At 49.2% G+C, this 27031-nt stretch overlaps 1 protein-coding gene across 3 annotated transcripts in view; it reads left to right on the forward strand.

Moving 5' to 3' along the window:
• Positions 1–27031, forward strand: part of ZDHHC5 (zinc finger DHHC-type palmitoyltransferase 5) — a 295308-nt gene that overhangs the window by 62577 nt on the left and 205700 nt on the right. For all 3 annotated transcript variants that reach the window (XM_063958464.1, XM_063958462.1, XM_063958463.1), the window contains exon 2: positions 13665–14179. In XM_063958464.1, the coding sequence (XP_063814534.1) occupies positions 14076–14179 (104 nt within the window). In that variant the 5' untranslated portion in view covers positions 13665–14075. The remainder of the gene's footprint in view (positions 1–13664; positions 14180–27031) is intronic.

Consider the following 27031-nt stretch of genomic DNA (forward strand, 5'->3'; position numbering starts at 1 on the left):
TTGGAGGACTCCAAGTTACTGGACGTAGTCAGGGCCCTGAAAATAGATGTTTCCAGGACGGCTGGAGTCAGGAAAACTGACTCGCTATTTATCCTGTATGCCCCCAACAAGCTGGGTGCCCCTGCTTCTAAGCAGACTATTGCTCGCTGGATCTGTAGCAAGATTCAACTTGCACATTCTGCAGCTGGACTGCCGCACCCTAAATCTGTAAAAGCCCATTCCACGAGGAAAGTGGGCTCTTCTTGGGCGGCTGCCCGAGGGGTCTCTGCTTTACAACTTTGCCGAGCTGTTACTTGGTCGGGTTCAAACAATTTTGAAAAAGTCTGCAAGTTGATACCCTGGCTGAGGAGTACCTAGAGTTTGCTCATTCGGTGCTGCAGAGTCATCCGCACTCTCCCGCCCGTTTGGGAGCTTTGGTATAATCCCCATGGTCCTTACGGAGTTCCAGCATCCACTAGGACGTCAGAGAAAATAAGATTTTACTCACCGGTAAATCTATTTCTCGTAGTCCGTAGTGGATGCTGGGCACCCATCCCAAGTGCGGATTGTCTGCAATACTTGTATATAGTTATTGCCTAACTAAAGGGTTATTGTTATGAGCCATCTGTTAGTGAGGCTCGGTTATATTTCATACTGTTAACTGGGTATAATATCACGAGTTATACGGTATGATTGGTGTGGCTGGTATGAGTCTTACCCGGGATTCCAAATCCTTCCTTATTGTGTCAGCTCTTCCGGGCACAGTATCCTAACTGAGGTCTGGAGGAGGGTCATAGTGGAAGGAGCCAGTGCACACCAGGTAGTCCTAAAGCTTTCTTTAGTTGTGCCCAGTCTCCTGCGGAGCCGCTATTCCCCATGGTCCTTACGGAGTTCCCAGCATCCACTACGGACTACGAGAAATAGATTTACAGGTGAGTGCTGCTAACTAGTAGTGTAAATATAACGTGTGTGTATGTATGTATGTATGTGCATGTATGTGTGTATATATATATATATATATATATAGATATAGATATAGATATAGATATATATAGATATAAAATTTATCTTGCATCCTAGAGTCCCATATCCTCCCTGCCAGCAACAGTGTGCCCTCATCTCCCCTGCCAGTGTGACCCCTTATCTCCCCCTGCCAGTGTCAGCTTGCCCCCCTATCTCCCCCTGCCAGCACCAGAGCAGCAGCAGTGTGTCCCCTCATCCCTCCCCCTGGCATGCAGCAGTGTGCCCCCTCATCCCTCCCCCTGGCAGCAGTGTGCCCCCTCATCCCTCCAGCAGCATCATTGTGCCTCCTCATCCCTCCCCCTGGCAGCAGTGTGCCCCCTCATCCCTCCAGCAGCATCATTGTGCCTCCTCATCCCTCCCCCTGGCTCTGAGTGGTTGACACCCTTTACCTGGCTGGTTGGCACCCATTCCCTCTCTGCCCCAGGTGGATGATTCTAGTCTGTCTTAGTCCTGCTATAGACCAGATCACATCAAGCTTGGTACTGCATAATACTGTAGCAGGTCTTTAGGTGTGTAATGACGCTGACTTTTTTTTTTCGGGTTGTTTAATGTATGTCTATGTGCTTTGCCTGGCGCAAAGTGTATAACGTGCTCTACCTGGTGCAATGTGTATAATGTGCTTTACCCGATGCAATGTGTATAATGTGCTCTGCCTGGCACAATGTGTATAGGAGATTCTACCTGGTGCAATGTGTATAACGTGCTCTACGTGGTGCAATGTGTATAACGTGCTTTACAAGGTACAACGTGTATAGGAGATTCTACCTGGTGCAATGTGTATAACGTGCTCTACGTGGTGCAATGTGTATAACGTGCTTTACAAGGTACAATGTGTATAATGTGCTCTGCCTGGCGCAAAGTGTATAACGTGTTCTACCTGGCACAGAGTGTATAGGAGGTTCTACCTGGTGCAGTGTGTATAAGCGACACTACTGTGTGGTGTAACGTGAATTGGCACTATTATGTGACCATGCCCCTTCCCCACAAAGCCACTCCCCTAAATTTTTGCTGTGCACCTTCGGCGCGCACTGTCCCTTCTTTTGGGTATACTGTAGGAGGGGGAGCACCAATTTGCTATCTGCCAAAGGGATCCAAAATGCCTACTTACATCTCTGGTGCCGGGTGTCCTGTATGCTACACAGCCCAGCAGCATTGTTCCCCCCCCCCCCCCCCCTCCCTTGCAACACTTTTGTAGTGACCAAATCAACTGTGTTTTTATTTTTGAATCATTAATAAGATTTAATAAGAACCTTCATTCCGATGGGACCCAGAAAAGGACAGGTAGGACCCCAATTTTTAAAAGTGAGGTTTCCCTGGGACCCACTTTCTTTTTCTGCTCAGCACGATCACTGGGTTGTGAGGTGTAATATTGGGGGTCGTTCCGAGTTCGCTCGCAAGCTGTTTTTAGCAGATTTACTCACGCTAAGCCGCCGCCTACTGGGAGTGAATCTTAGCATCCTAAAATTGCGAACGACGTATTCGCAATATTGCGATTACACCTCTCTTAGCAGTTTCTGAGTAGCTCCAGACTTACTCGGCATCTGCGATCAGTTCTGTGCTTGTCGTTCCTGGTTTGACGTCACAAACACACCCAGCGTTCGCCCAGACACTCCTCCGTTTCTCCAGCCACTCCCGCGTTTTTCCCAGAAACGGTAGCGTTATTCCGCACACACCCATAAAACGGCCAGTTTCCGCCCAGAAACACCCACTTCCTGTCAATCACATTACGATCGCCTGAACGATGAAAAAGCCGTGAGTAAAATTCCTAACTTCATAGCAAATTTACTTGGCGCAATCGCAGTGCGAACATTGCGCATGCTCACTAAGCGGAAAATCGCTGCGATGCGAAGAAATTTACCGAGCGAACAACTCGGAATGACCCCCATTATTTTGAAGTATTAATCTCGCCTACTTTGGTATTGGCTCCGCCTACAGTTGGTTTGGTGCCACCCACATGAGGCCACTTTTAGAAATTTTTCCAGGGCCACTTTTGTTTCCCAATCCGCCCCTGAGCGCAGCGCTGACATGCAGGCTGTGCTCCAGGGGTCAGGATGACATGCGGTGAGTGTGTCCCGCTGTGAGGGGCGCGCTGAGCCACTAATGAATACCCACACTGGCCAAATAGCTTCACAGGGGTTCTAACCCACTGTTCAGCAAAACACATACCTCAGGCGGTAAAAAGAGCGGGAAGCCGCATGCCATTATGGGGGCGGGGCTTCACTATGAGCGGATCCAGCAGCTCACCAGAACCATTTTCCCTCTGCAGCTTACACTGACAGGCATCACAGGGAAGCGCAGCTCCTCCACACGGACTCCACCTCTCCTCAAAGTTACAAGGGGGTCTTAGAAGGGGATATGGGGGGGGGGGGGGGGGGGGGGGCGTTATAAGAATACTAAGCCCTCTTAAGGGACTTAGCTTGGCGACCCAGCTGGGTTTACTTAGCTAATAGGGCACAGTGTGGCTGGCTCCATTTTCTGTGTCTCCCTGCGGGCTCTGTGTGTGTGTTAAACTGTGTTTTCACCTTCTGTGTATGGGTGTCTCTGTCCCTTCGCGTTACCATGTCGCGGGACTGTGTTTCTTATACAGCAGTATGTCTGTCCTCGCCGGGAGACTTGATACCGTGTACCCAAGGTAGTACACATTCTCAGGCCAGTGGGTCATAACCCCCATGGTTAGATTCCATTAAAGGAATCTTATTTCTGTTATTTCTAATAAATTGTCCCATACTGAGAAAGAGACGCAATACTAACACAGCCTATGGATAAACTGATGAATAGAGATTCTGTTCCCATACCAGCGTCTCAAACCCCCGCAATTTGCCCACAAAAGCATACTCTGGCCCAGCTCATGCAGGCTGATACTGATGACGATGAATCAGACACAGAAGAGGGTAGAGTGGACGTGAGTGTGGGGGGGAATGCGGTCCTGTCACAGGGAATACAGGCCCTGATAGAAGCTACTAGAGATGTCCTGCACATTCCTGACAAGATGGCGGAGGTAGATGAGGAATCTTATTTTAATGTAAAAAAGAAATCCTCAGCTACTTTTCCAGCATCAAAGGAATTTAATTCCCTGTTTGAGGAAACTTGGGCTAATCCTGACGAGAAGTTTCAGATCCCTAAAAGGTTAATTACATACTTTCCCTTTCCTCTGGTGGATAGAAAGAAATGGGAAAACCCGCCGATTGTGGACGCATCGGTATCTAGGTTGTCACGTAAGATAGTCTTACCTGTTCCTGGGGCAGCATCCTTAAAGGACATGGCTGACCACAAGATTGAGACCACTCTCAAATCCCTATACACGGCTGCTGGGGTGGCTCAGAGACCCACTATTGCTTGTGAATGGATCACTAGGGCAATTGCTAAATGGTCAGGTATTCTAATTGACGGGTTAGATTCCTTACCCAGGGGGGAGATCATTTTACTCCTAGAGCATATTCAGGACTCTGCTAACTTTTTGGTGGAGGCCATAAAGAAAATTGGCTTGGTCAACGCACGCACCACTGCCATGGCAGTGTCAGCTCGCAGGGGCTTGTGCATACGCCAGTAGACTGCGGATGCGGATTCCAGGAAATGTGTGGAAAGCCTTCCATTCACAGGTGAGGCTCTTTTTGGAGGTTAACTGGATACGTGGATATCCAAGGCTACGGCGGTTAAGTCTACGTACATTTCTTCCGCAGCACCCCCAGCTAGGAAAACCTACTCTGCTCCAACTCTGCAACCCTTTCAGACAGCTAAATTTAAAGGTAAATCCAAAGGTTCTTCTACAGCCTTCAAAGGCAATAGAGGTAAACCCAGAAAACTAGCAGAACTCCGGTTCTGCTTCCTCAAAGCCTTCAGCATGATAGTGGACCACACTGCCTGGAAGACAGGCAGTTGGGAGCCCAGTTACGTTATTTCAGTCACATTTGGGTAACATCATGCCAGGATCCCTGGGTCAAAGATCTTATCACCCAGGGTTACAGACTGGAGTTTCAGGAACTCCCACCTCACAGATTCTTCAAATCAGGCTTACCAGCTTCTCCAGAAGCAAGTATGACTTTACAGGCAGCAATTCAGAAACTGGTACAAACTCAGGTCATTGTCCCAGTTCCACTTCAACTACAAAACCAGGGTTATTACTCCAACCTATTTGTGGTACCTAAACTGGACGGTCCGGTAAGGGCTATTTTAAACCTCAAGTCACTGAACCCGTACTTAAGGGTGTTCAAGTTCAAGATGGAGTCTCTGAGAGCGGTGATCTCAGGTCTGCAGGAGGGGGATTTTCTGGTGTCCCTGGACATCAAGGATGCGTACCTTCATATTCCGATTTGGCCGCCTCATCAGGCTTATCTATGGTTTGCACTACAGGACTGTCACTACCAGTTCCAGGTTCTGCCATTTGGCCTCTCCATGGCACCGAGGGTATTCACCAAGGTAATGGCAGAGATGATGTTTCTACTCCGCAAGCAAGGAGTGAACATAATACCGTACCTGGACGACCTGCTGATAAAAGCACCATACAGGGAGAGGTTGTTGGACAACATTGTCCTCTCAACCAGACTACTTCGGGATCACGGGTGGATTCTGAACCTACCAAAATTCCACCTGGAACCGTGTTGGTGGAGGCTTCCGTTCCTGGGGATGATTTTTCCGTTGGAAAAAGGCATTTGTACTCCAGTCGATGGTGCAGGATGTTCTAAAATCAACCCGGATATCGGTGTATCTATGCATTTGCCTTCTGGAAAAGATGGTAGCCTCTTACGAGGTTCTGACGTACGGAAGGTTTCATGCAAGGCCCTTTCAGCTGGATCTGTTGGACAAATGGTCTGGATTGCATCTTCACATGCACCAGATTATACGTCTGTCACCAAAAGCTAGGATTTCTCTTCTGTGGTGGCTTCAGACTTCTCACCTGACCGAAAGTCGATGATTCGGGTTTCAAAATTGGATTCTGCTAATCACAGATGGAAGTCTCAAAGGTTGGGGAGCAGTCACCCAGGGGTAATAGTTCCAAGGAAAATAGTCATGTCAGGAAACCATTCTTCCAATCAACATTCTGGAGCTAAGGGCCATATACAATGCCCTTCTACAGGCGTCACATCTTCTTTAAGATCACGCCATTCAAGTTCAGTCAGACAATGTGTCAGCAGTAACGTACATAAATCGACAGGGCGGAACGAAGAGCAGAGCAGCAATGTCGGAGGTAACAAAGATTCTCCTCTGGGCAGAAAGGCACATGGTGGCGCTGTCTGCAATCTTCATTCCGGGAGTAGACAACTGGGAAGCAGACTTCCTCAGCAGACACGATCTCCACCCAGGAGAGTGGGACCTTCACCCCCGCAGGGGCCGATCGTCTATCAAGACTTACCATGGCTTCGTTTGACGGCATGGAGGTTGAGTGTCAAATTCAAGCCTGGAAAGGGATCCCGGACAGGGTTATTCCAACCTTGATCCAGGCCAGAAAAGGGGTAACGTCTATACATTATCACCATATTTGGAAAAAATGCGTCTCTTGGTGTGAAAACAGGATATTCCCTGCAGTGGAATTTCAAGTGGGACTTTTTCTCCTTTTTCTGCAGTCAGGTGTGGATGTGGGCCTACGTTTGAGCTCCTTAAAAGTCCAGATTTCGGCTTTATACATTTTCTTCCAGAAACAATTGGCTTCCCTCCCTCAGGTTCAGACATTTTTGAAGGGTGTTCTACACATCGAACTGCTCTTTGTGCCTTCTACGGCACCATGGGATCTCAACGTGGTGTTGCAGTTCCTACAGTTGGAATGATTTGAACCTTTACAGGACGTGGACGTAAAGTTTCTTATTTTTCTCTGACGTCCTAAGTGGATGCTGGGACTCCGTAAGGACCATGGGGATTAGCGGCTCCGCAGGAGACTGGGCACAACTAAAGAAAGCTTTAGGACTACCTGGTGTGCACTGGCTCCTCCCACTAAGACCCTCCTCCAGACCTCAGTTAGATTCTTGTGCCCGGCTGAGCTGGATGCACACTAGGGGCTCTCCTGAGCTCCTAGAAAGAAAGTATATTTTAGGTTTTTTATTTTACAGTGAGATCTGCTGGCAACAGACTCAATGCAGCGAGGGACTAAGGGGAGAAGAAGCGAACCTACCTAACTGGTGGTAGCTTGGGCTTCTTAGGCTACTGGACACCATTAGCTCCAGAGGGATCGACCGCATGGAACCGGCCATTGATGTTCGGTCCCGGAGCCGCGCCGCCGGCCCCCTTACAGAGCCAGAAGCAAGAAGAGTCCGGAAAATCGGCGGCAGAAGACATCAGTCTTCACCAAGGTAGCGCACAGCACTGCAGCTGTGCGCCATTGCTCCTCATACACATTTCACACTCCGGTCACTGAGGGTGCAGGGCGCTGGGGGGGGGGGGGGGGGGGGCGCCTTGAGCAGCAATAAAACACCTTGGCTGGCAAATATATCACAATATATAGCCCCAGAGGCTATATATGTGATAAATACCCCTGCCAGAATCCATAAAAAAGCGGGAGAAATGTCTGCGAAAAAGGGGCGGAGCTATCTCCCTCAGCACACTGGCGCCATTTTCTCTTCACAGTGCAGCTGGAAGACAGCTCCCCAGGCTCTCCCCTGTAGTTTTCAGGCTCAAAGGGTTAAAAAGAGAGGGGGGGCCACTAAATTTAGGCGTAATTTTGTTTATACAAGCAGCTATTGGGGGAAAAATCACTCAGTTATAGTGTTAATCCCTGCATTATATAGCGCTCTGGTGTGTGCTGGCATACTCTCTCTCTGTCTCCCCAAAGGACTTTGTGGGGTCCTGTCCTCAGTCAGAGCATTCCCTGTGTGTGTGCTGTGTGTCGGTATGGCTGTGTCGACATGTGGGATGAGGAAGGTTACGTGGAGGTGGAGCAGAGGCCGATAAATGGGATGTCGCCCCCTGTGGGGCCGACACCAGAATGGATGGATAGGTGGAAGGTATTAACCGACAATGTCAACTCCTTTACATAGAAGGCTGGATGATGTAAAACAGCTGTGGGACAGCCGGCTTCTCAGCCCGCGCCTGCCCAGGCGTCTCAAAGGCCATCAGGGGCTCAAAAAAGCGCCCGTTACCTCAGATGGCAGACACAGATGTCGACATGGAGTCTGACTCCAGTGTCGACGAGGTTGAGACATATACACAATCCACTAGGAACATCCGTTACATGATCTCGGCAATGAAAAATGTGTTACGCATTTCTGACATGAACCCAAGTACCACATAAAAGGGGTTTTATTTTTGGGGAGAAAAAGCAGCCAGTGTTTTGTTCCCCCATCAAATGAATGAAGTGTGTAAAGTAGCGTGGGTTCCCCCGATAAGAAACTGGTAATTTCTAAAAAGTTACTGATGGCGTACCCTTTCCCGCCAGAGGATAGGTCACGTTGGGAGATATCCCTTAGGGTGGATAAGGCGCTCACACGTTTGTCAAAAAAGATGGCACTGCCGTCTTAGGATACGGCCACCTTGAAGGAGCCTGCTGATAAAAAGCAGGAGGCTATCCTGAAGTCTGTATTTACACACTCGGGTTATATACTGAGACCTGCAATTGCCTCAGCATAAATAGTGCTGCTGCAGCGTGGTCTGATACCCAGTCAGATAATATTAATACTCTAAGACAGGGATAATAGTTTGCTAACATAGAGCATATTAAAGACGTCGTCTTAGATATAAAGGAAGCACAGAGGGATATTTGCCGGCTGGCATCCAGAATTAATGCAATGTCCATTCTGCCAGGAGGGTATTAGAAACCCGACAGTGGACAGGTGATGCTGCCTATAAAAGGCACATGGAGATTCTGCCTTATAAGGGTGAGGAATTGTTTGGGGATGGTCTCTGGGACCTCGTATCCACAGCAACAGCTGGGAAGAAATTTTTTTACCTCAGGTTTCCTCACAGCCTAAGAAAGCACTGCATTTTCAGGTACAGTCCTTTCGGCTTCAGAAAAGCAAGCGGGTCAAAGGCGCTTCCTTTCTGCACAGAGACAAGGGAAGAGGGAAAAAGCTGCACCAGCAGCCAGTTCCCAGGATCATAAATCTTCCCCCGCTTCCTCTGAGTCCACCGCATGACGTTGGGGCTCCACAGGTGGAGACAGGTGCGGTAGGGGCGCGTCTCGGGAACTTCAGGAACCAGTGGGCTTGCCCACAGGTGGATCCCTAGGTTCTGCAAATAGTATCACATGGATACAGGCTGGAGTTCGAGGCGACTCCCCCTCGCCGTTACCTCACATCAGCCTTGCCTGCTGCCCTCGGAGAAAGGTAGTACTGGCGGCAATTCACAAGCTGTACTTCCAGCAGGTGAAATCAAGGTACCCCTCCTTCAACAAGGCCGGGGTTACTATTCCAAAATGTTGTGGTACCGAAACCAGACGGTTCGGTGAGACCCATTCTAAAATTGAAAGCCTTGAACACTTATATACGAAGGTTCAAGTTCAAAATGGAATTGCTCAGGCCGATTATTGCAAGCCTGGAGAATTTCATGGTATCACTGGACATCCAGGATGCTTACCTGCATGTCCCTATTTACCCTCCTCACCAGGAGTACCTCAAAATTGTGGTACAGGATTGTCATTACCAATTCCAGACGTTGCCGTTGGTCTGTCCCCGGCACAGAGGTATTTACCAAGGTAATGGCCGAAATAATTATCCCGTACTTGGACGATCTCCTTATAAAGGCGAGGTCCAGGGAGCAGTTGTTCGCGGAGTAGCACTATCTCGGGAAGTGCTACATCAGCACGGCTGGATTCTGAATATTCCAAAGTCGCAGCTGGTTCCTACGACGCATCTACTGTTCCTGGGTATGGTTCTGGACACACAACAGGATAAAAAGGGTTTCTCCCGGAGGAGAAGTCCAAGGAGTTGTCGTCTCTAGACAGAGACCTCCTAATACGTATACAGGTGTCGGTGCATCAATGCACGCGAGCCCTGGGAAGGATGGTAGCTTCTTACGAAGAAATTCCATTCGCCAGGTCCCATGCTAGGATTTTCCAGTGGGATCTGTTGGACAAGTGGTCCGGGTCGCATCTTTAGATGCATCGGCGGATAACCCTGTCTCCAAGGGCCAGGGTGTCGCTGTTGTGGTGGCTGCAGAGTGCTCATCTTCTAGGGGGCCGCAGATTCGGTATACAGGACTGGGTCCTGGTGACCACGGATGCCAGCCTTCGAGGCTGGGGGGCAGTCACACAGGGAAGAAACTTCCAAGGCTATGGAAAAGTCAGGAGACTTCCCTACACATAAATATTCTGGAACTAAGGGCCATTTACAATGCCCTAAGTCAGGCTAGACCCCTGCTTCAACACCGGCCGGTGCTGATGCAGTCAGACAACATCACGGCGGTCGCTCATGTAAACCGACTGGGCGGCACAAGAAGCAGGATGGCGATGGCAGAAGCCACAAGGATTCTCCGATGGGCGGAAAATCATGTGTTAGCACTGTCAGCAGTGTTCATTCCCGGAGTGGACAACTGAGAAGCAGACTTTCTCAGAAGACACGACCTCCACCCGGGAGAGTGGGGACTTCATCCAGAAGTTTTCCAAATGATTGTACACCGTTGGGAAAGGCCACAGCTGGACATGATGGCGTACCGCCTCAACAAAAAGCTACAAAGATATTGCGCCAGGTCAAGGGACCCTCAGGCGATAGGTGTGGACGCTCTGGTAACACCGTGGGTGTACCAGTCGGTGTATGTGTTCCCTTCTCTGCCTCTCTTACCCAGGGTAATGAGAATAATAAGAAGGAGAGGAGTAAGAACTATACTCATTGTTCCGGGTTGGCCAAGAAGAGCTTGGTAACCAGAACTCCAAGAAATGATCTCAGAGGACCCATGGCCTCTGCCGCTCAGACAGGACCTGCTGCAGCAGGGGGCCTGTCTTTTCCAAGACGTACCGCGGCTGCGTTTGACGGCATGGCGGTTGAACATTCTGGAAGAAGTTATCCCTACGCTATTTAAAGCTAGGAAAGAAGTGAACGCAAACCATTATCACCGCATATGGTGGAAATATGTTGCGTGCTGTGAGGCCAGGAAGGCCCCAAATGAGAAATTTCAGCTAGGTCGATTTCTGCACTTCCTACAGTCAGAGGTGACTATGGGCCTAAAATTGGGTTCCATGAAGGTCCAGATTTCGGCTCTATCGATTTTCTTCCAAAATAGAACTGGCTTCACTGCCTGAAGTTCGGACTTTTGTTAAGGGAGTGCTGCATAGTCAGCCCCCGTTTGTGCCTCAAGTGGCACCGTGCGATCTCAACGTGGTGTTGTATTTCCTGAAGTCGCTTTGGGCTGAGCCACTTAAATTTGTGGAGCTACAATACCTCACGTGGAAAGTGGTCATGCTGTGGGCCGTGGCGTCGGCCAGGCGTGTGTCAGAATTGGCGGCTTTGTCATACAAAAGCCCTTATCTGTATTTTATATGGATAAGGCGGAATTGAGGACTCGTTCCCAATTCCTTCCTAAGGTGGTATCAGTTTTTCATGTGAACCAACCTATTGTGGTGCCTGCGGCTACTTGGGACTTGGAGGATTCCAAGTTACTGGACGTAGTCAGGGCCCTGAAAAGTATATGTTTCCAGGACGGCTGGAGTCAGGAAAACTGACTCGCTATTTATCCTGTATGCACCCAACAAGCTGGGTGCTCCTGCTTCTAAGCAGACTATTGCTCGCTGGATCTGTAGCACGATTCAACTTGCACATGCTGCGGCTGGACTGCCGCACCCTAAATCTGTAAAAGCCCATTCCACGAGGAAAGTGGGCTCTTCTTGGGCGGCTGCCCGAGGGGTCTCGGCTTTACAACTTTGCCGAGCTGTTACTTGGTCGGGTTCAAACATTTTTGCAACAGTCTACAAGTTTGATACCCTGGCTGAGGAGGACCTAGAGTTTGCTCATTCGGTGCTGCAGAGTCATCCGCACTCTCCCGCCCGTTTGGGAGCTTTGGTATAATCCCCATGGTCCTTACGGAGTCCCAGCATCCACTTAGGACGTCAGAGAAAATAAGATTTTACTCACCGGTAAATCTATTTCTCGTAGTCCGTAGTGGATGCTGGGCGCCCATCCCAAGTGCGGATTGTCTGCAATACTTGTTTATAGTTATTGCCTAACTAAAGGGTTATTGTTGAGCCATCTGTTGAGAGGCTCAGTTATATTTCATACTGTTAACTGGGTATAATATCACGAGTTATACGGTGTGATTGGTGTGGCTGGTATGAGTCTTACCCGGGATTCAAAATCCTTCCTATTTGTGTCAGCTCTTCCGGGCACAGTATCCTAACTGAGGTCTGGAGGAGGGTCTTAGTGGGAGGAGCCAGTGCACACCAGGTAGTCCTAAAGCTTTCTTTAGTTGTGCCCAGTCTCCTGCGGAGCCGCTAATCCCCATGGTCCTTACGGAGTCCCAGCATCCACTACGGACTACGAGAAATAGATTTACCGGTGAGTAAAATCTTATTTTTAGACGGTCACACTGTTGGCCTTGGCTTCAGCAAGGCATGTATCGGAGCTGGCGGAGCTGTCTTAAAAGAGCCCCTATTTGATTTTTCATGAAGATAGAGCTGAACTCAGAACTCGTCAGCAATTTCTTCCTAAGGTGGTGTCTTCGTTTCATATCAAACAACCTATTGTACCGGTGCTTACTGACACCTCTGCTACCTCAAAGTCCTTGGATGTTGTGAGGGCTTTGAAGCTGTATGTGAAGCGGACAGCTCGTCACAGAAAGTCTGACACGCTGTTTGTTCTTTATGATCCCAAGAAAATGGTGTGTCCTGCTTCAAAGCAGTCTACTGTTCGCTGGATCAGACATACTATCCAGCATGCTTATTCTACGGCAGGATTGCCGGTTCCTAAAGTACAGGCCACCTCTACTAGGTCGGTGGGTTCTTCTTGGCGGCTGCCCGGGGTGTGTCTGCTTTACAGCTCTGCCGAGTGGCTACTTGGACAGGTTCGAACACGTTTGCTAAGTTCTACAAGTTCGATACTTTGGCCGCTGAGGACCTTCAGTTTGGTCAATCAGTTCTGCAGGAACCTCAGCACTCTCCCACCCTGTTTGGTAGCTTTGGTACATCCCCATGGTACTAATGTGGACTCCAGTATCCTCTAGGACGTAAGAGAAAATAGGATTTTAATAACCTACCGGTAAATCCTTTTCTCGTAGTCTGTAGAGGATACTGGGCGCACACCCAGTGCTTCATTTCTTCTTGCACTGTTACTTGGTTAAGTATTCTTGGTTCAGCGGTTGCTGTTCTTGGTTGAATCTTTGGTTAGCTTGGCTTTCCTCTAGTTGTGTGTGCTGGTTCGGAATCTCACCACTATCCTTTTTATATCTCTCAAAGTATGTCAGTCTCCTCGGGCACAGTTTCCTAGACTGAGTCTGGTAGGAGGGGCATATAGGGAGCAGCCAGTGCACAGTGCACAGTATTGATTTCTTAAAGTGTCCAAGGCTCCTAGTGGACCCGTCAATACCCCATGGTACTAATGTGGACCCCAGTATCCTTTACGGACTACGAGAAAAGGATTTACCGGTATGTAATTAAAATCCCCTGTCAAATATGCAGTGATTGAATACAAGGACCATTTATTTTGCGGTGTGCTGTTACACATGGAAAACATAAAATGTAATGTCTGTGGATAATGGTTTATGATATTCACTGCTTGTTTATTTACTATGCTGCTATTTTATTCTCTTTACAGGTTGTGGATTAATCCAGGAGTGAAGCTCCAGAGAGAACAGACTGAGCACCCACCCCCAGTGTCATCAGCCACATGGATTACCAAGGGATTACTGCAAGGAGGGAGACAGACTAATAGCGGGAGGGGGCACAGAGCTGCAAAACATTGTCTGCTCCCCTCACTCTGGAGATTTGGAGGAGGGGAGGCTTTCACTATAAACAGCCCCCAAATTATTAAGAGCTGATTTTCAGCCCTACGATTTCTATTTACCATGTGGAGAAATATTTAATAGGATTGGTACAGTTCCCTGGCTCCAAAATTTTGTTTCATCCCTAACTCATTTCAGTCCTTCCTGTGTATATTTCTCCCATCGCCTACTAGTGCTGCGTGGGGATATGCTGTACCCCTTAGTGCCATCCTTCCATCTTCACGATGCCTGCAGGAACTGTCAAGTCATTCAAACCCAGCAAGTACATCCCTGTGGCTGCAGCAACCATATTCCTAGTGGGATCTACAACACTTTTCTTCACCTTTACGTAAGTCAGACATCATACAAGGCTATCCTATACTCCAACTATATACTGCCTTCTCATGGTGGATTTGCATAAACAGGCGGTCGTTACATTCTTTGTGGCATCTTTCGATATCCTATTCTTCAGCTCACATGGTGATCAACATGTATTAATGTCACAACCTGTCCCTGCAGCCTGTTGTTACTGAATAGCAACTAGATTCCCCGTTCTGTGTGCCACCATCTACCAGGCCAGCAGTTTCCTCCACGTGGATGTATTCATTGGTTGCTTCCTGATAATGTATATTAGTTTTTATGCCGTGTAGAATTTCTTTGTGTGTCTCTCCTCCTGCCTTCCATTTTTATATCTGTTTGACACCCCATCTGTCCTTTTTAATTCTGCCCCAGTTTGTGGGATTACTTGGTAAATACAAACTGTCTAAAGAGATTACACCAGTCTAAACCTCATGATATATCCGTCTAGTCTACTAGTCTAGTGCCTGACGACTTCAATATAAAAAAAATAAAATACATTATATATATATATATATATATATATATATATATATATATATATATATATATAATTAGTAAACATGCAAAATACAGCTGCGTCTCCGTGACTGCCCTTACATACTAAGTGGAAGTAATAAGGCTGAGCACTCTATTCTTAGTTGCAAGAGCTAAATCTCATGCATGTATCTGCTGTGTTTTAACCACACAAGTAATTGAACCATTACCGAACCGTCCTTCTTTTACCCCTCCCAGGATACTATATTTTTATGTATAAATGAAAGGAAATTCAGCAGCAACTGTTTTTTATTATAATTGGTAAGAATATCTTATTATGATTAGTCCCTTCCCCCCCATGACCATGCACTCTGACCGTACACCGTATTCCTTTTTTCTCTTGAGTCCTAGAGGATGCTGGGGTCCATATTAGTACCATGGGGTATAGACGGGTCCACCAGGAGCCATTGGCATTTTAAGAGTGTGGGTTGGCTCCTCCCTCTATGCCCCTCCTACCAGACTCAGTTTAGAAAATGTGCTCGGAGGAGCCGGTCACAGCTAGGGAAGCTCTACAGAGCTTTCTTAGAAAAAGTATATTTTTTTTACAGGAGGCTGTTGGCAACAGCCTGCCTGCAACGAGGGACTGAGGGGAGGAGCAGTGTCCGCCCTGCGGGGTCTGAGCCACTGTCTCCGCTGACTGGACATTGAGCTCCAGTGGGGAAAGATCGCGCCCCGCCACAGGGGAACGCTCACCCCGGCAGCCAACCGCCACCCCCTTGCAGATCTGAAGTGTGGCGAGTGAGTCACTGTCCCCCCTTACAAGCGGGGGGTCAGTGTGAAGATGGCGGCTTAAGGGTAGGCTGCGCTCCCGGACGGCTCAGCAGTACTTTGGTGCGGCGCTGTGAGGGGCTCCCTGAGCCAGCACCTGACCCTACACTGACCAAATCAAGCCTGTCGGGGTCTGTGGATCTCAGCCAGCACAAAATCCTCAGGCCAGTATAATCTCAGAAGAGCGGGAAGACAGTGCCATTAAGGGGGCGGAGCTACTCCTCAGAGCGGACCCAGCAGCGTTCAGCGCCATTTTCCTGCCAGTGGAAGAACAGTCCCTCCAGACCACCTCCAGCTATCTACGGTACCAGGGAGTTGTAGATGGGAGGGGAGGCTGTATAAAGGCTGCATCACCTATTAAGCGACTCAGTCAGCGCTGGTTTGGGGTCTCCCTATACCTATAATAGCGCTGTGTGTGTGTTGGCTCCAATCTCTGTGTGTCTCTGCCATTCTTGGTGGGGGGAACTCTGTCTGCCCAGTACCCTGTGTGTATGTGGGGTGATTGGAGTGATATTGAAAACATGTCTAGAGACTGTTTCATATGCAGCAGAGCATTTATCTTCCCAGGAAGATCCCATCCCATGTAATCAGGATTGCACCATTGTAGCGCAGATCCCAGCTAGAGAGCCAGAATGGTTAGCCTCTCTTAGGGGGACTATTTCTCAGATTTCACATAGGGTTGCTAGAAATGAGCATGCCACTCAGGTACTGCAATCCTCTATGGTTGTGTGTTTTGATACTGCTTCCTCGGGGTCCCCTGCGGTACATTCCCACAAACGTGCTCTTGCCTAAATCATGCAGGATGACATGGACACCGATTCTTGCCCTGCAGACGGTGATGGGGATGTGTCGAGGGGGAGGGCATCACTTGCTAAGGGGGCGCAGTTGATTGAGGCCGTGAGAGATGTGTTACACATTAATGACACAACTCCTGAGCAGGTTGAGGAGGCCTTTTTTACAGACAGTAAAAATCCCCCCCTCACTTTCCCAGCATCTAAGGAATTAAATGCTATGTTTGAAAAAGCCTGGGAAAATCCGGAGCAAAAATTCCAGATCCCTAAAAGTGTCTTGTTTGCTTTTCCCTTCCCAGAAGATGATAGAAAAAAGTGGGAGTCTCTGCCGATAGTCGACGCCTCTGTCTCTAGGCTGTCCAAACAGGTGGTATTACCAGTCCCGGGATCTACCGCGTTGAAGGACCCGGCAGATCGCAAGGTGGATGCTACGCTTAAATCCATTTACACGGCTTCAGGGGCTATACTGCGGCCAAATATAGCCTGTGCTTGGATTTCTAAGGCTATTGCCAGGTGGTCAATCACTCTGCAGGAGGAATCGACTACGATGGATAAAGGTGACGTAGATTTATTTTTACGTAATATTCAGGATTCTGCAGGGTTCCTGGTAGACTCCATGAAGGACCTGGGTTCCATAGCTGCGGGTATCTCCTCCATGTCCGTCTCGGCTTGCAGGGGTCTCTGGCTGCACCAATGGTCTGCGGATACGAAATCCAGGAAGAGTGTGGAGAGCCTACCATATACAGGTCAGGCTCTCTTTGGGGAGGCGCTGGATGCGTGAATTGCCACGCCTTCAGGGTGTAAGTCTCCTTTTGTCCCCTCGGCTGCACCGGCTACGAAGAAGCCTTTTGCACCGGCTACGTCACAGCCCTTTCGGTCCGCGAGGCCTAGAAAGAACAAGCCTTCGAACACCTTCTTCAGAGGTGGTCGAGCTAAAGGAAAGAAGCCTGCTCCCGCTGGCTCCCAGAACCAGAAGCCTGCTTCTGATACCCCAAAGTCCTCCGCATGACAGTGGACAGCTAGGCCTGTAGGAAGGTCAGGTGGGGGCAAGACTCCGGCATTTCAGCCACGTCTGGCTGTCGTCTGGCCTGGACCCCTTGGTACTGGATATAGTGTCCAGAGGGTACAGGCTGGAGTTTCAAGATCTCCCGCCTCACCGTTTCTTCAAGTCATGCTTCCCAGCTCTGCCGGCAGACAGAACAATTCTTCTGGAAGCTATACAAAAATTGGTGGTATCCAGGGTCATTGTTCCAGTTCCACCTCATCAGTGGAACAAAGGTTACTATTCGAACCTTTTCGTGGTACCGAAGCCGGATGTTTCGGTACGGCTAATTCTGAACTTAAAATCTCTGAACCCCTACCTCGGGGAGTTCAAACTCAAGATGTAGTCTCTGAGAACTGTCATCTCAATCTGACGGAGGGGAGTTCCTGGTGTCCTTGGACATCAAGGATGCGTACCTCCACATTCCCATCTGGTCACCGCATCAGGCATACCTCAGGTTTGCACTGTTGGACGATCAGTTTCAGGTGCTGCTGTTTGGCCTCTCCACAGCACCAAGGGTCTTCACCAAGGTGATGGCGGAAATGATAGTTCTCCGCAAGCAAGGGGTGAACATAATTCCGTATCTGGACGATCTCCTGATCAAGGCGTCGTCCAGGGAGAAGTTGTTGCGATCCATTGCTCTCACGACACATCTGCTCAAGGAGCACGGTTGGATCCTGAACCTTCCAAAGTCTCATCTGGAGCCGACAAGGAGGCTGTCTTTCCTGGGAATGATCCTAGACACGGAAGTGAAGAGGATGTTTCTGCTGGTGGAGAAAGCATTGGTGATTCAATCAGTGGTCCGGGATGTCTTAAAGCCTACCCGGGCATCGGTTCATCAGTGCATCCTCCTGGGGAAGATGGTTGCCTCCTACGAGACTCTACAGGACGGAAGGTTTCATGCTCGATCCTTTCAGCTGGATCTATTGGACCAGTGGTCGGGATCTCACCTACACATGTACCAGAGAATACGTCTGTCACCGAAAGCCAGGATTTCGCTCCTCTGGTGTCTACAACTACCACACCCTCTGGAGGGTCGAAGGTTCGGAGTTCAGGACTGGATCCTTCTAACCACAGATGCAAGTCTAAGAGGTTGGGGAGCAGTCGATCAGGGGAAAACCTTCCAAGGAAGGTGGTCGGATGAAGAATCCCTTCTCCCGATAAACATTCTGGAGCCAAGAGCAGTGTACAATGGCCTTCTGCAAGCAGCACACCTTCTACAGGATCGGTGTGTTCAGGTGCAATCGGACAACGTGACCACAGTGGCCTACATAAACCGTCAAGGCGGAACGAAGAGCAGGGCTGCCATGTCAGAGCTGTCAAGAATCCTCCTGGCACGCGGTGGCGATGTCAGCAATCTTCATTCTGGGAGTAGACAACTGGGAAGCAGACTTCCTCAGCAGACATGATCTCCATCCGGACATGTTCGAGGAGGTAACCGGTTGGTGGGGTGTTCCTCACATAGACATGAAGGCCTCTCGCCTCAACAAGAAGCTGCGGAGGTACTGTTCCAGGTCGAGAGACCCACAGGCAGTGGCGGTGGACGCACTGGTAACACCGTGGGTGCTCACTACAGTGTATGTGTTCCCTCCACTTCCTCTGATACTAAAGGTTCTTCAACTGGTAACTATACACAGCTACAGGCGTGGCTTTAAGGCCCACTATTTCTTGTGTGTGGATTTCTAAAGCCATAGTAAAGTGGTCAGGCACATTACTAGAGAACTTAGATACTATGGATAGGAGTGACATTGATTTGTTTTTGCGTCACATACAGGATTCTACTGGGTTCTTCGTAGAGGCTATGAAAGACCTTGGAATGCTGAATGCAAGGGCTACTTCCATGGCAGTCTCGGCACGCAGAGGACTCTGGCTACGCCAATGGACTGCGGATGCAGAATCTAAGAAAATTGTGGAGAACCTACCCTTCACAGGTCAGGCTCTGTTTGGGGACGCATTGGATGCGTGGATTTCCACGGCAACTGCGGGTAAGTCAACTTTTCTTCCCTCAGCAGCTCCACCGACTAGGAAATCCTATCCTACGTCCACACTCTAGTCCTTTCGGACCGCAAAAGTTTAAAAATCCAAATCCCCTTCCACCTTCTTTAGGGGTGGTCGGGGATAATCCAAAAAACCTGCACCAATAGGTTCTCGGGAACAGAAAGCAGGTTCTGTTTCCTCAAAACCTTCAGCATGACGGTGGACCTCCCAGCCTGGAGATCAGGCAGGTGGGAGCGAGACTAAAAAATTTCAGTCACATCTGGGCGTCATCAGGCCTAGACCCCTGGGTAACAGACATTGTTACCCAGGGCTACAGACTGGAGTTTCAGAAACTCCCACCTCACAGATTCTTCAAATCTGGCTTACCCGTTTCGCTGACAGAAAGTGCTATCCTACATGAAGCCATTCAAAAATTGGTCAAAACAGATGCTGTTGTTCCAGTTTCACCTCACCTACACCACAAGGGTTATTACTCAAACCTGTTTGTGGTGCCTAAACCGGATAGTTCGGTAAGGCCGATTTTAAACCTAATCTCATTGAAACCCTACTTAAGGGAATTCAAATTCATGATGCAAACTCTGAGAGCGGTGATCTCAGGTCTGGAGGAGGGGGAATTCCTAGTATCCCTGGGTATCAAGGATGTGTACCTTCACATTCCGATCTGGCCGCCTCACCAGGATTATTTCAGATTTGCGCTGCTGGATTGTCACTATCAGTTCCAGGCACTGCCGTTTGGCTTGTCCACAGCACCGAGAGTGTTCACCAAAGTCCTGACAGAGATGATGCTACTCCTCCGCAGGCAAGGAGTGACCATAATTCCATATCTGGACGATCTCCTGATAAAAGCATCTTCCAGGGAGAGGTTATTGCAGAGTATTGCGCTCTCAACTCGACTACTCCAGGATCATGCGTGGATCCTGAACCTCCCAAAGTCACATTTGGCTGCAAATTTCTCACCTACTTGAGGGCTGCAGGTTGGATCCTTCTAACCACGGAAGCAAGTCTCAAGGGTTGGTGAGCAGTCACCCAAGGGGAAAATTTCCAAGGAAAGTGGTCAAGTCTGGAATCCATCCTTCCGATAAACATTCTGGAACTAAGGGCCATATACAACGGCCTTCTACAAGCGGCACATCTTCTGCAAGATCAGGCCATTCAGGTTCAGTCGGACAATGTAACGGCAGTGTCCTATATAAACCGACAGGGCGGAACAAAGAGCAGAGCGGCAATGTCAGAAGTAACAAGAATCCTCCTCTGGGCAGAAAAGCACGCGGTGGCGCTATCGGCAATCTTCATTCCGGGAGTGGACAACTGGAAAGCCGACTTCCTCAGCAGACACGATCTCCATCCAGGAGAAAGGGGCCTCCACCCGGAGGTGTTCGCAGAGGTGACAAGCCGATGGGGCGTTCCTCAGGTAGACATGATGGTCTCTCTCGTCAACAAGAAGCTTCGCAGGTACTGCTCCAGTTCGAGAGAACCACAGGCAGTAGCGGTGGACGCACTGGTAACTCCGTGGGTGTTCCAGTCAGTGTATGTGTTCCCTCCACTTCCACTCATCCCAAGCTAATAAAAAGATCAAGAATTCAGGCGATCCTTATTACTCCGGACTGGCCAAGGAGGCCTTGGTCCGCGGATCTTCTGGAGTTGCTTCTGGAGGATCCAAGGCCTTTTCCTCTTCGCGAGGACCTTCTTCAACAGGGGCCGTTTGCTTATCAAGACTTACCGCGGCTACGTTTGACGGCATGGAGGTTGAACGCCAGATCTTTGCTCGGAAGGGAATTCCGAAAAAGGTCATTCCTACCCTAATTCAGGCTTGGAAGGGAGTTGCGTCTAAACATTACCATCGAATTTGGAAAAAGTATGTGTCTTGGTGTGAATCCAAGAAGTTTCCAACGGTGGAGTTTCAACTGGGACGGTTTCTCCTTTTTCTGCAGGCTGGTGTGGAGGTGGGCCTACGCTTGGGCTCCATAAAATTCCAGATTTCGGCCTTGTCCATTTTCTTCCAGAAACAATTGGCTGCCCTCCCTGAGGTTCATACGTTCTTGAAAGGGGTTCTGCACATCCAACCACCCTGTGTGCCTCCTACGGCACCTTGGGATCTTAATGTGGTGCTGCAGTTCCTGCAATCGGATTGGTTCGAACCTTTGTAGGAGGTGGACCTCAAGTTTCTTATTTGGATGGCGGTCACACTGTTGGCATTGGCATCTGCTGTACGTGTGTCAGAATTGGGGACATTGTCATGCAAGAGTCCCCATTTGATTTTCCATGAAGATGGGGCTGAGCTCAGAACGCGTCAGCAGTTTCTTCCAAAGGTTGTGTCAGCTTTTCATATCAACCAACCTATATTGGTGCCAGTGGCTACTGACTCCTCAATTACCTCAAGGTCCTTGGATGTTGTGAGGGCTTTGAAAATTTATGTGAAGAGAACTTCTCGTCACAGGAAGTCGGACACTTTATTTGTCCTTTTATGATCCCAACACGGTTGGGTGTTCTGCTTCTAAGCAGTCGATTTCTCGTTGGATTAGATTTACTATCCAGCATGCTTATTCTACGGCAGGCTTGCCGTGTCCAAAATCTGTTAAGGCCCACTCTACTTGTAAAGCGGATTCTTCCTGGGTGGCTGCCCGGGGTGTCTCGGCTTTACAACTTTGCCGAGCAGCTACTTGGTCTGGGTCAAACACGTTTGCTAAGTTCTACAAGTTCGATAGTTTGGCCTCTAAGTACCTAAAGTTTGGTCAATCTGTTCTGCAGGAACCTCAGCACGCTCACTCCTGTACTGGGAGCTTTGGTACATCCCCATGGTACTAAATGAACCTCAGCATCCTCTAGGACGTAAGAGAAAATAGGATTTAAATTACATACCGGTAAATCCTTTTCTCGTAGTCCGTAGAGGATGCTGGGTGCCCGCCCAATGCTTCGTATTCCTGCATTGTTACTTAGTTTCAGTATTGTTGTTTCAGCCGTTGGTTAGCTTGGCTTTCCTTTTTTGTTGTGTGTGAGCTGGTGTGAATCTCACCACTGTCTGGGTCTGGTAGGAGGGGCATAGAGGGATGAGCAAGCCCACACTATTAAACTCTTAAAGTGCCAATGTCTCCCAAAGGACCCGTCTATACCCCATGGTACTAAATGGACCCCAGCACCCTCTACGGACTACAAGAAAAGGATTTACCAGTAGGTAATTAAAATCCTATTTTTTCTTTTTTTTTCTCTTTCCGCTGTTTATTTATTCTGTGCAATTTTCTGTAATATACTTTTATTTGGTACTGTATATCTGCCTAAATTCATGTTATACTTTTTATCTAATATGTCAGCCATAATTTTATAGAAATTGAGAAATTTGAAGGTCGCTTTTATACCCTATCCTTTGTTTCATACTTTTTAAAATAATGCGCATCACCACCGCCTGAACCTTTTAGGGTTGAGCTGACACACAGTTATCTGAATACTTATTACTTAAGAAAGCTACAGCCCCACTGGGAGTGACCCACATGAAGACAATTGCGCTGTGGCGCTGTTTACAACCCCCATATAAAGAGAGAGATAGCAGGGATGTGCAGGCACACCCCCTGACATATCATAAAAATGATAATATAGAGAAGATATTTATAATTTCTCTTACGTCCTAGAGGATGCTGGGGACTCCAAAAGGACCATGGGGTATAGACGGGATCTGCAGGAGCTTGGGCACACTGAAAAGACTTTATCTGGGTTTGAACTGGCTCCTCCCTCTATGCCCCTCCTCCAGACCTCAGTTAGACTTTGTGCCCAGGACTGACTGGACACTCACAGCTCTCCTGAGTTTCTCTGGAATAGACTTTTGGTTAGGTTTTTTTATTTTCAAGGAGACCTGCTGGCTACAGGCTCCCTGCAGCGTGGGAGTGAGGGGGGAGAAGCAGGACCTACTTCTGTGAGTTTCAAGGCTCTGCTTCTCTGCTACTGGACACCATTAGCTCCAGAGGGTTCGATCACTTGGTGCGCCTAGCTGCTTGTTCCCGGAGCCACGCCGTCACCCCCTCACAGAAGACAGAAGTCGGGTGAGTATGAGAAGATCAGAAGACTTCAGTGACTGAAGGTACAGCACAGCAGTAACGCTGTGCTCCATGCTCCCACACACTTCACCAACGCTAGTTACAGGGTGCAGGGCGCTGGGGGGGGGGGGCCCTGGGCAGCATGTTACTGAAGTTGGGCGACCGGCAGAAGGCTTTCGGTGCCTCGGCACCGTTTTTAAACCCCCGCCGGCATCTTTTACTTTTCAAATTTGGCGGGCCGAAGCGCCCCGGGAAGGGGGGCGGAGCTTCGTCCCGCAGCTCACAGGCGCCATTTCTCCTCCAACGCGCGGCTGAAGGAGAAGCTGCCGGGACCTCCACAACTTCTCTACCAAGTAACGGGGACATATTCAGGGGGGGCCGCAGTGTGGTGCTTATTGTCATTATAGCAGCAGCGCTGGGTACATATATCTTTTGTCAGGATATATGGGCGCTGGGGTGTGAGCTGGCATACTCCCTCTGTGTCCTCTATCTGGGCTTCATTATAGGCCTGTCACTTAGCTGGGACGTTTGGTGTGTATCTGAGTGTCGGTACTACTTGTCGGCATGTCTGAGGCTGATTGTTATTCACCAGAGGAGGTTATTGGGGGAGCGGATACGGGGCTAGATTTGGGACTGTCGACGCAGCCGACACCTGATTTACTCGCATTGCTCAGTACGATAAATACAAATGTAGCGTCTTTATCAAAGAGGTTAGATAAGTCTGAGTCACAGACACAGCTGTGGAAAAAGTCCATGGAAGAGGCTTTGTCTCAGGTACAGACCCCATCTGGGTCGCAAAAGCGGCCATTTACTCAAATAGTAGATACGGATACCGACACGGACTCTGATTCCGAAGTCGATTTCATTGAGGCAGCGTTACATCCACGGTTAGTTAAGAGTATTCAGTACATGATTGTGGCTATAAAAGATGTTTTACACATTTCTGATGAACCTGCGGTACAGGAAACACGGATTTGCTTGTTTAAGGGCAAAAAACCTGAGGTGAAGTTTCCCCCCCTCTCATGAAATGAATACTCTTTGTGAAAAGGCTTGGGAGTCGCCGGATAAGAGGTGGCAGATTCCCAAGAGGATTTACATGGCGTATCCTTTCCCCTCTGATGACAGGGAAAAATGGGAGGTGTCTCCAAATGTTGATAAAGCTCTATCTCGCTTGTCTAAGAAAGTGGCGCTTCCGTCTCCTGACACGGCAGCTCTCAAAGATCCGGCGGATCGCAAACGGGAGACGTCTCTGAAGTCCATTTTCACTAATACAGGTGCATTGCTCAGACCTGCTGTGGCGTCGGTAATGGTGAGTAGTGCTATTGCTAAATGGGCTGAGAATTTAGCTAATGATATGGATACCCTTGATAAAGATAATGTTCTTTTGACTCTTGGTTATATCAAGGACGCTGCAGATTACCTGTAGGATGCGGCGAGGGATGTCTGTCTCTTGGGATCAAGAGCCAATGCCATGTCGATAGCCAGGAGGGCGTTGTGGATCCATCAATGGAATGCTGATGCCGACTCCAAGAGGGTGATGGAAGCGCTACCCTTCAATGGTACTGTCTTGTTTGGGGACGGCTTGGCTGACTTGGTCTCGACCGCGATTGCGGGTAAGTCCTCTTTTCTTCCTTATGTTCCCACACAACAGAAAAGGGCACCACATCAGCAGATGCAGTCCTTTCGTCACAATAAATACAGGCGTGGAAAAGGTTCGTCCTTCCTCGCTTCAAAAGGTAGAGGAAGGGGAAGAAAACCACCTGCAGTGTCAGGCGCCCAGGACCAAAAGTCCTCCCCTGCTTCTACCAAGTCCACCGCATGACGCTGGGGCTTCCCTGGGGGAGTCCGGACCGGTGGGGGGCAATCTACAAATATTCAGTCAGGTTTAGATTCAATCAGACCTGGATCCTTGGGTCCTAGAGATTTGTGTCTCAGGGATACAAGCTGGAGTTTCGGGAGATACCGGTTCTTCATTTCGGCGTTACCAGTAGCTCTTCCGGACAGGGAGGTGGTGCTGGCAGCGATACAAAAATTGTGTCTACAGAGGGTCATTGTTCCTGTTCCCTCGTCCCAACGGGGGGAGGGGTTCTACTCGAGCCTCTTTGTTGTGCCGAAACCGGACGTTTCGGTCAGACCAATTCTAAATCTAAAATCCCTCAATCCATACTTGAAAGTTTTCAAGTTCAAGATGGAATCTCTTCGAGCGGTAATTGCCAGCCTGGAAGGGGGGGATTTTCTGGCATCAGTCGACAAAAAGGATGCCTACTTACATGTCCCGATATGTCCTTCACATCAGGCCTTCCTCAGGTTTGCGATACAGGATTCTCATTACCAATTTCAGACGTTGCCGTTTGGGCTTTCCACGGCTCCGAGGATTTTCACCAAAGTCATTGCGGAAATGATGGTTCTCCTTCGCAAACAAGGGGTTACAATTATCCCGTACTTGGACGATCTCCTGATAAAGGCGAGGTCCAAGGAACGGTTACTGAGAAGTGTAAATTTGTCACTGTCGGTTCTGCGACAGCACGGTTGGGTACTCAGTTTGACAAAATCTCAGTTGATTCCGACCACTCGGCTGCCTTTTCTGGGCATGATTCTGGACATGGAGTTACAGAAAGTGTTTCTTCTAGAAGAAAAAGCTCTGGAACTGCAGACGATGGTCAGGGAACTTCTGAGGCCGACAAGGGGGTCGATCCATCACTGTACTCGGGTTCTGGGGAAAATGGTTGCGGCGTACGAAACCATTCCGTTTGGCAGGTTTCATGCCCGGGTGTTTCAGTGGGACTTGCTGAGCAAATGGTCCGGGTCTCACCTGCACATGCACCGGGAAGATAAGTCTATCTCCCAGAGCCAGAATTTCTCTCCTGTGGTGGCTATAAAGTCCTCACCTCCCCAGGGGGACGCCGGTTCGGTATCCAGGATTGGGTGCTTCTGACAACATATGCAAGTCTCCGGGGCTGGTGCGCACTTAGCCAAGGAAGGAACTTCCAGGGGAAATGGTCGCTCCAGGAAGCTTGTCTCCACATAAATGTTCTCGAGTTAAGAGCCATTTACAACGGCCTGCTGCAAGCAAGAGGCCTTCTTCAGGGTCGACCTGTCCTGATACAGTCAGACAACATCACAGCGGTGGCACACATAAACCGTCAAGGCGGAACAAGGAGCAGAGCGGCAATGGCGGAGGCCACAAGAATCCGTCGCTGGGCGGAACAACACGTGAGCGCCCTGTCAGCAGTCTTCCTACCGGGAGTGGACAATTGGGAAGCAGATTTCCTCATCAGACACTATCTCCATCCGGGAGAGTGGGCTCTTCACCAAGAGGTATTTGCAGAGGTGACAAAACGTTGGGGAATTCCGTTGATAGACATGATGGCGTCTCGTCTCAACAAGAAGCTCCCGAGGTATTGTTCCAGGTCAAGGGACCCCCAAGCCAGTGCAGTGGACGCCCTGGTGTCGCCGTGGGTATTCCAGTCGGTGTATGTGTTCCCTCCACTTCCTCTCATTCCAAAGGTACTGAGGATCATTCAACGAGCAAGGGTTCAGGCGATTCTCGTCGGCCAAGAAGGGCCTAGTACCCGAATCTTCAGGAGTTACTGGTGGAAGATCCTTGGCCGCTTCCTCTAAGAGAGGACCTGTTGTTGCAGGGTCCATGCGTGTTTCCAGACTTACCGCGGCTGCGTTTGACG

Source organism: Pseudophryne corroboree, chromosome 3 (assembly GCF_028390025.1).
Source record: "Pseudophryne corroboree isolate aPseCor3 chromosome 3, aPseCor3.hap2, whole genome shotgun sequence".
Classification (NCBI taxonomy): Eukaryota; Metazoa; Chordata; class Amphibia; order Anura; family Myobatrachidae; genus Pseudophryne; species Pseudophryne corroboree.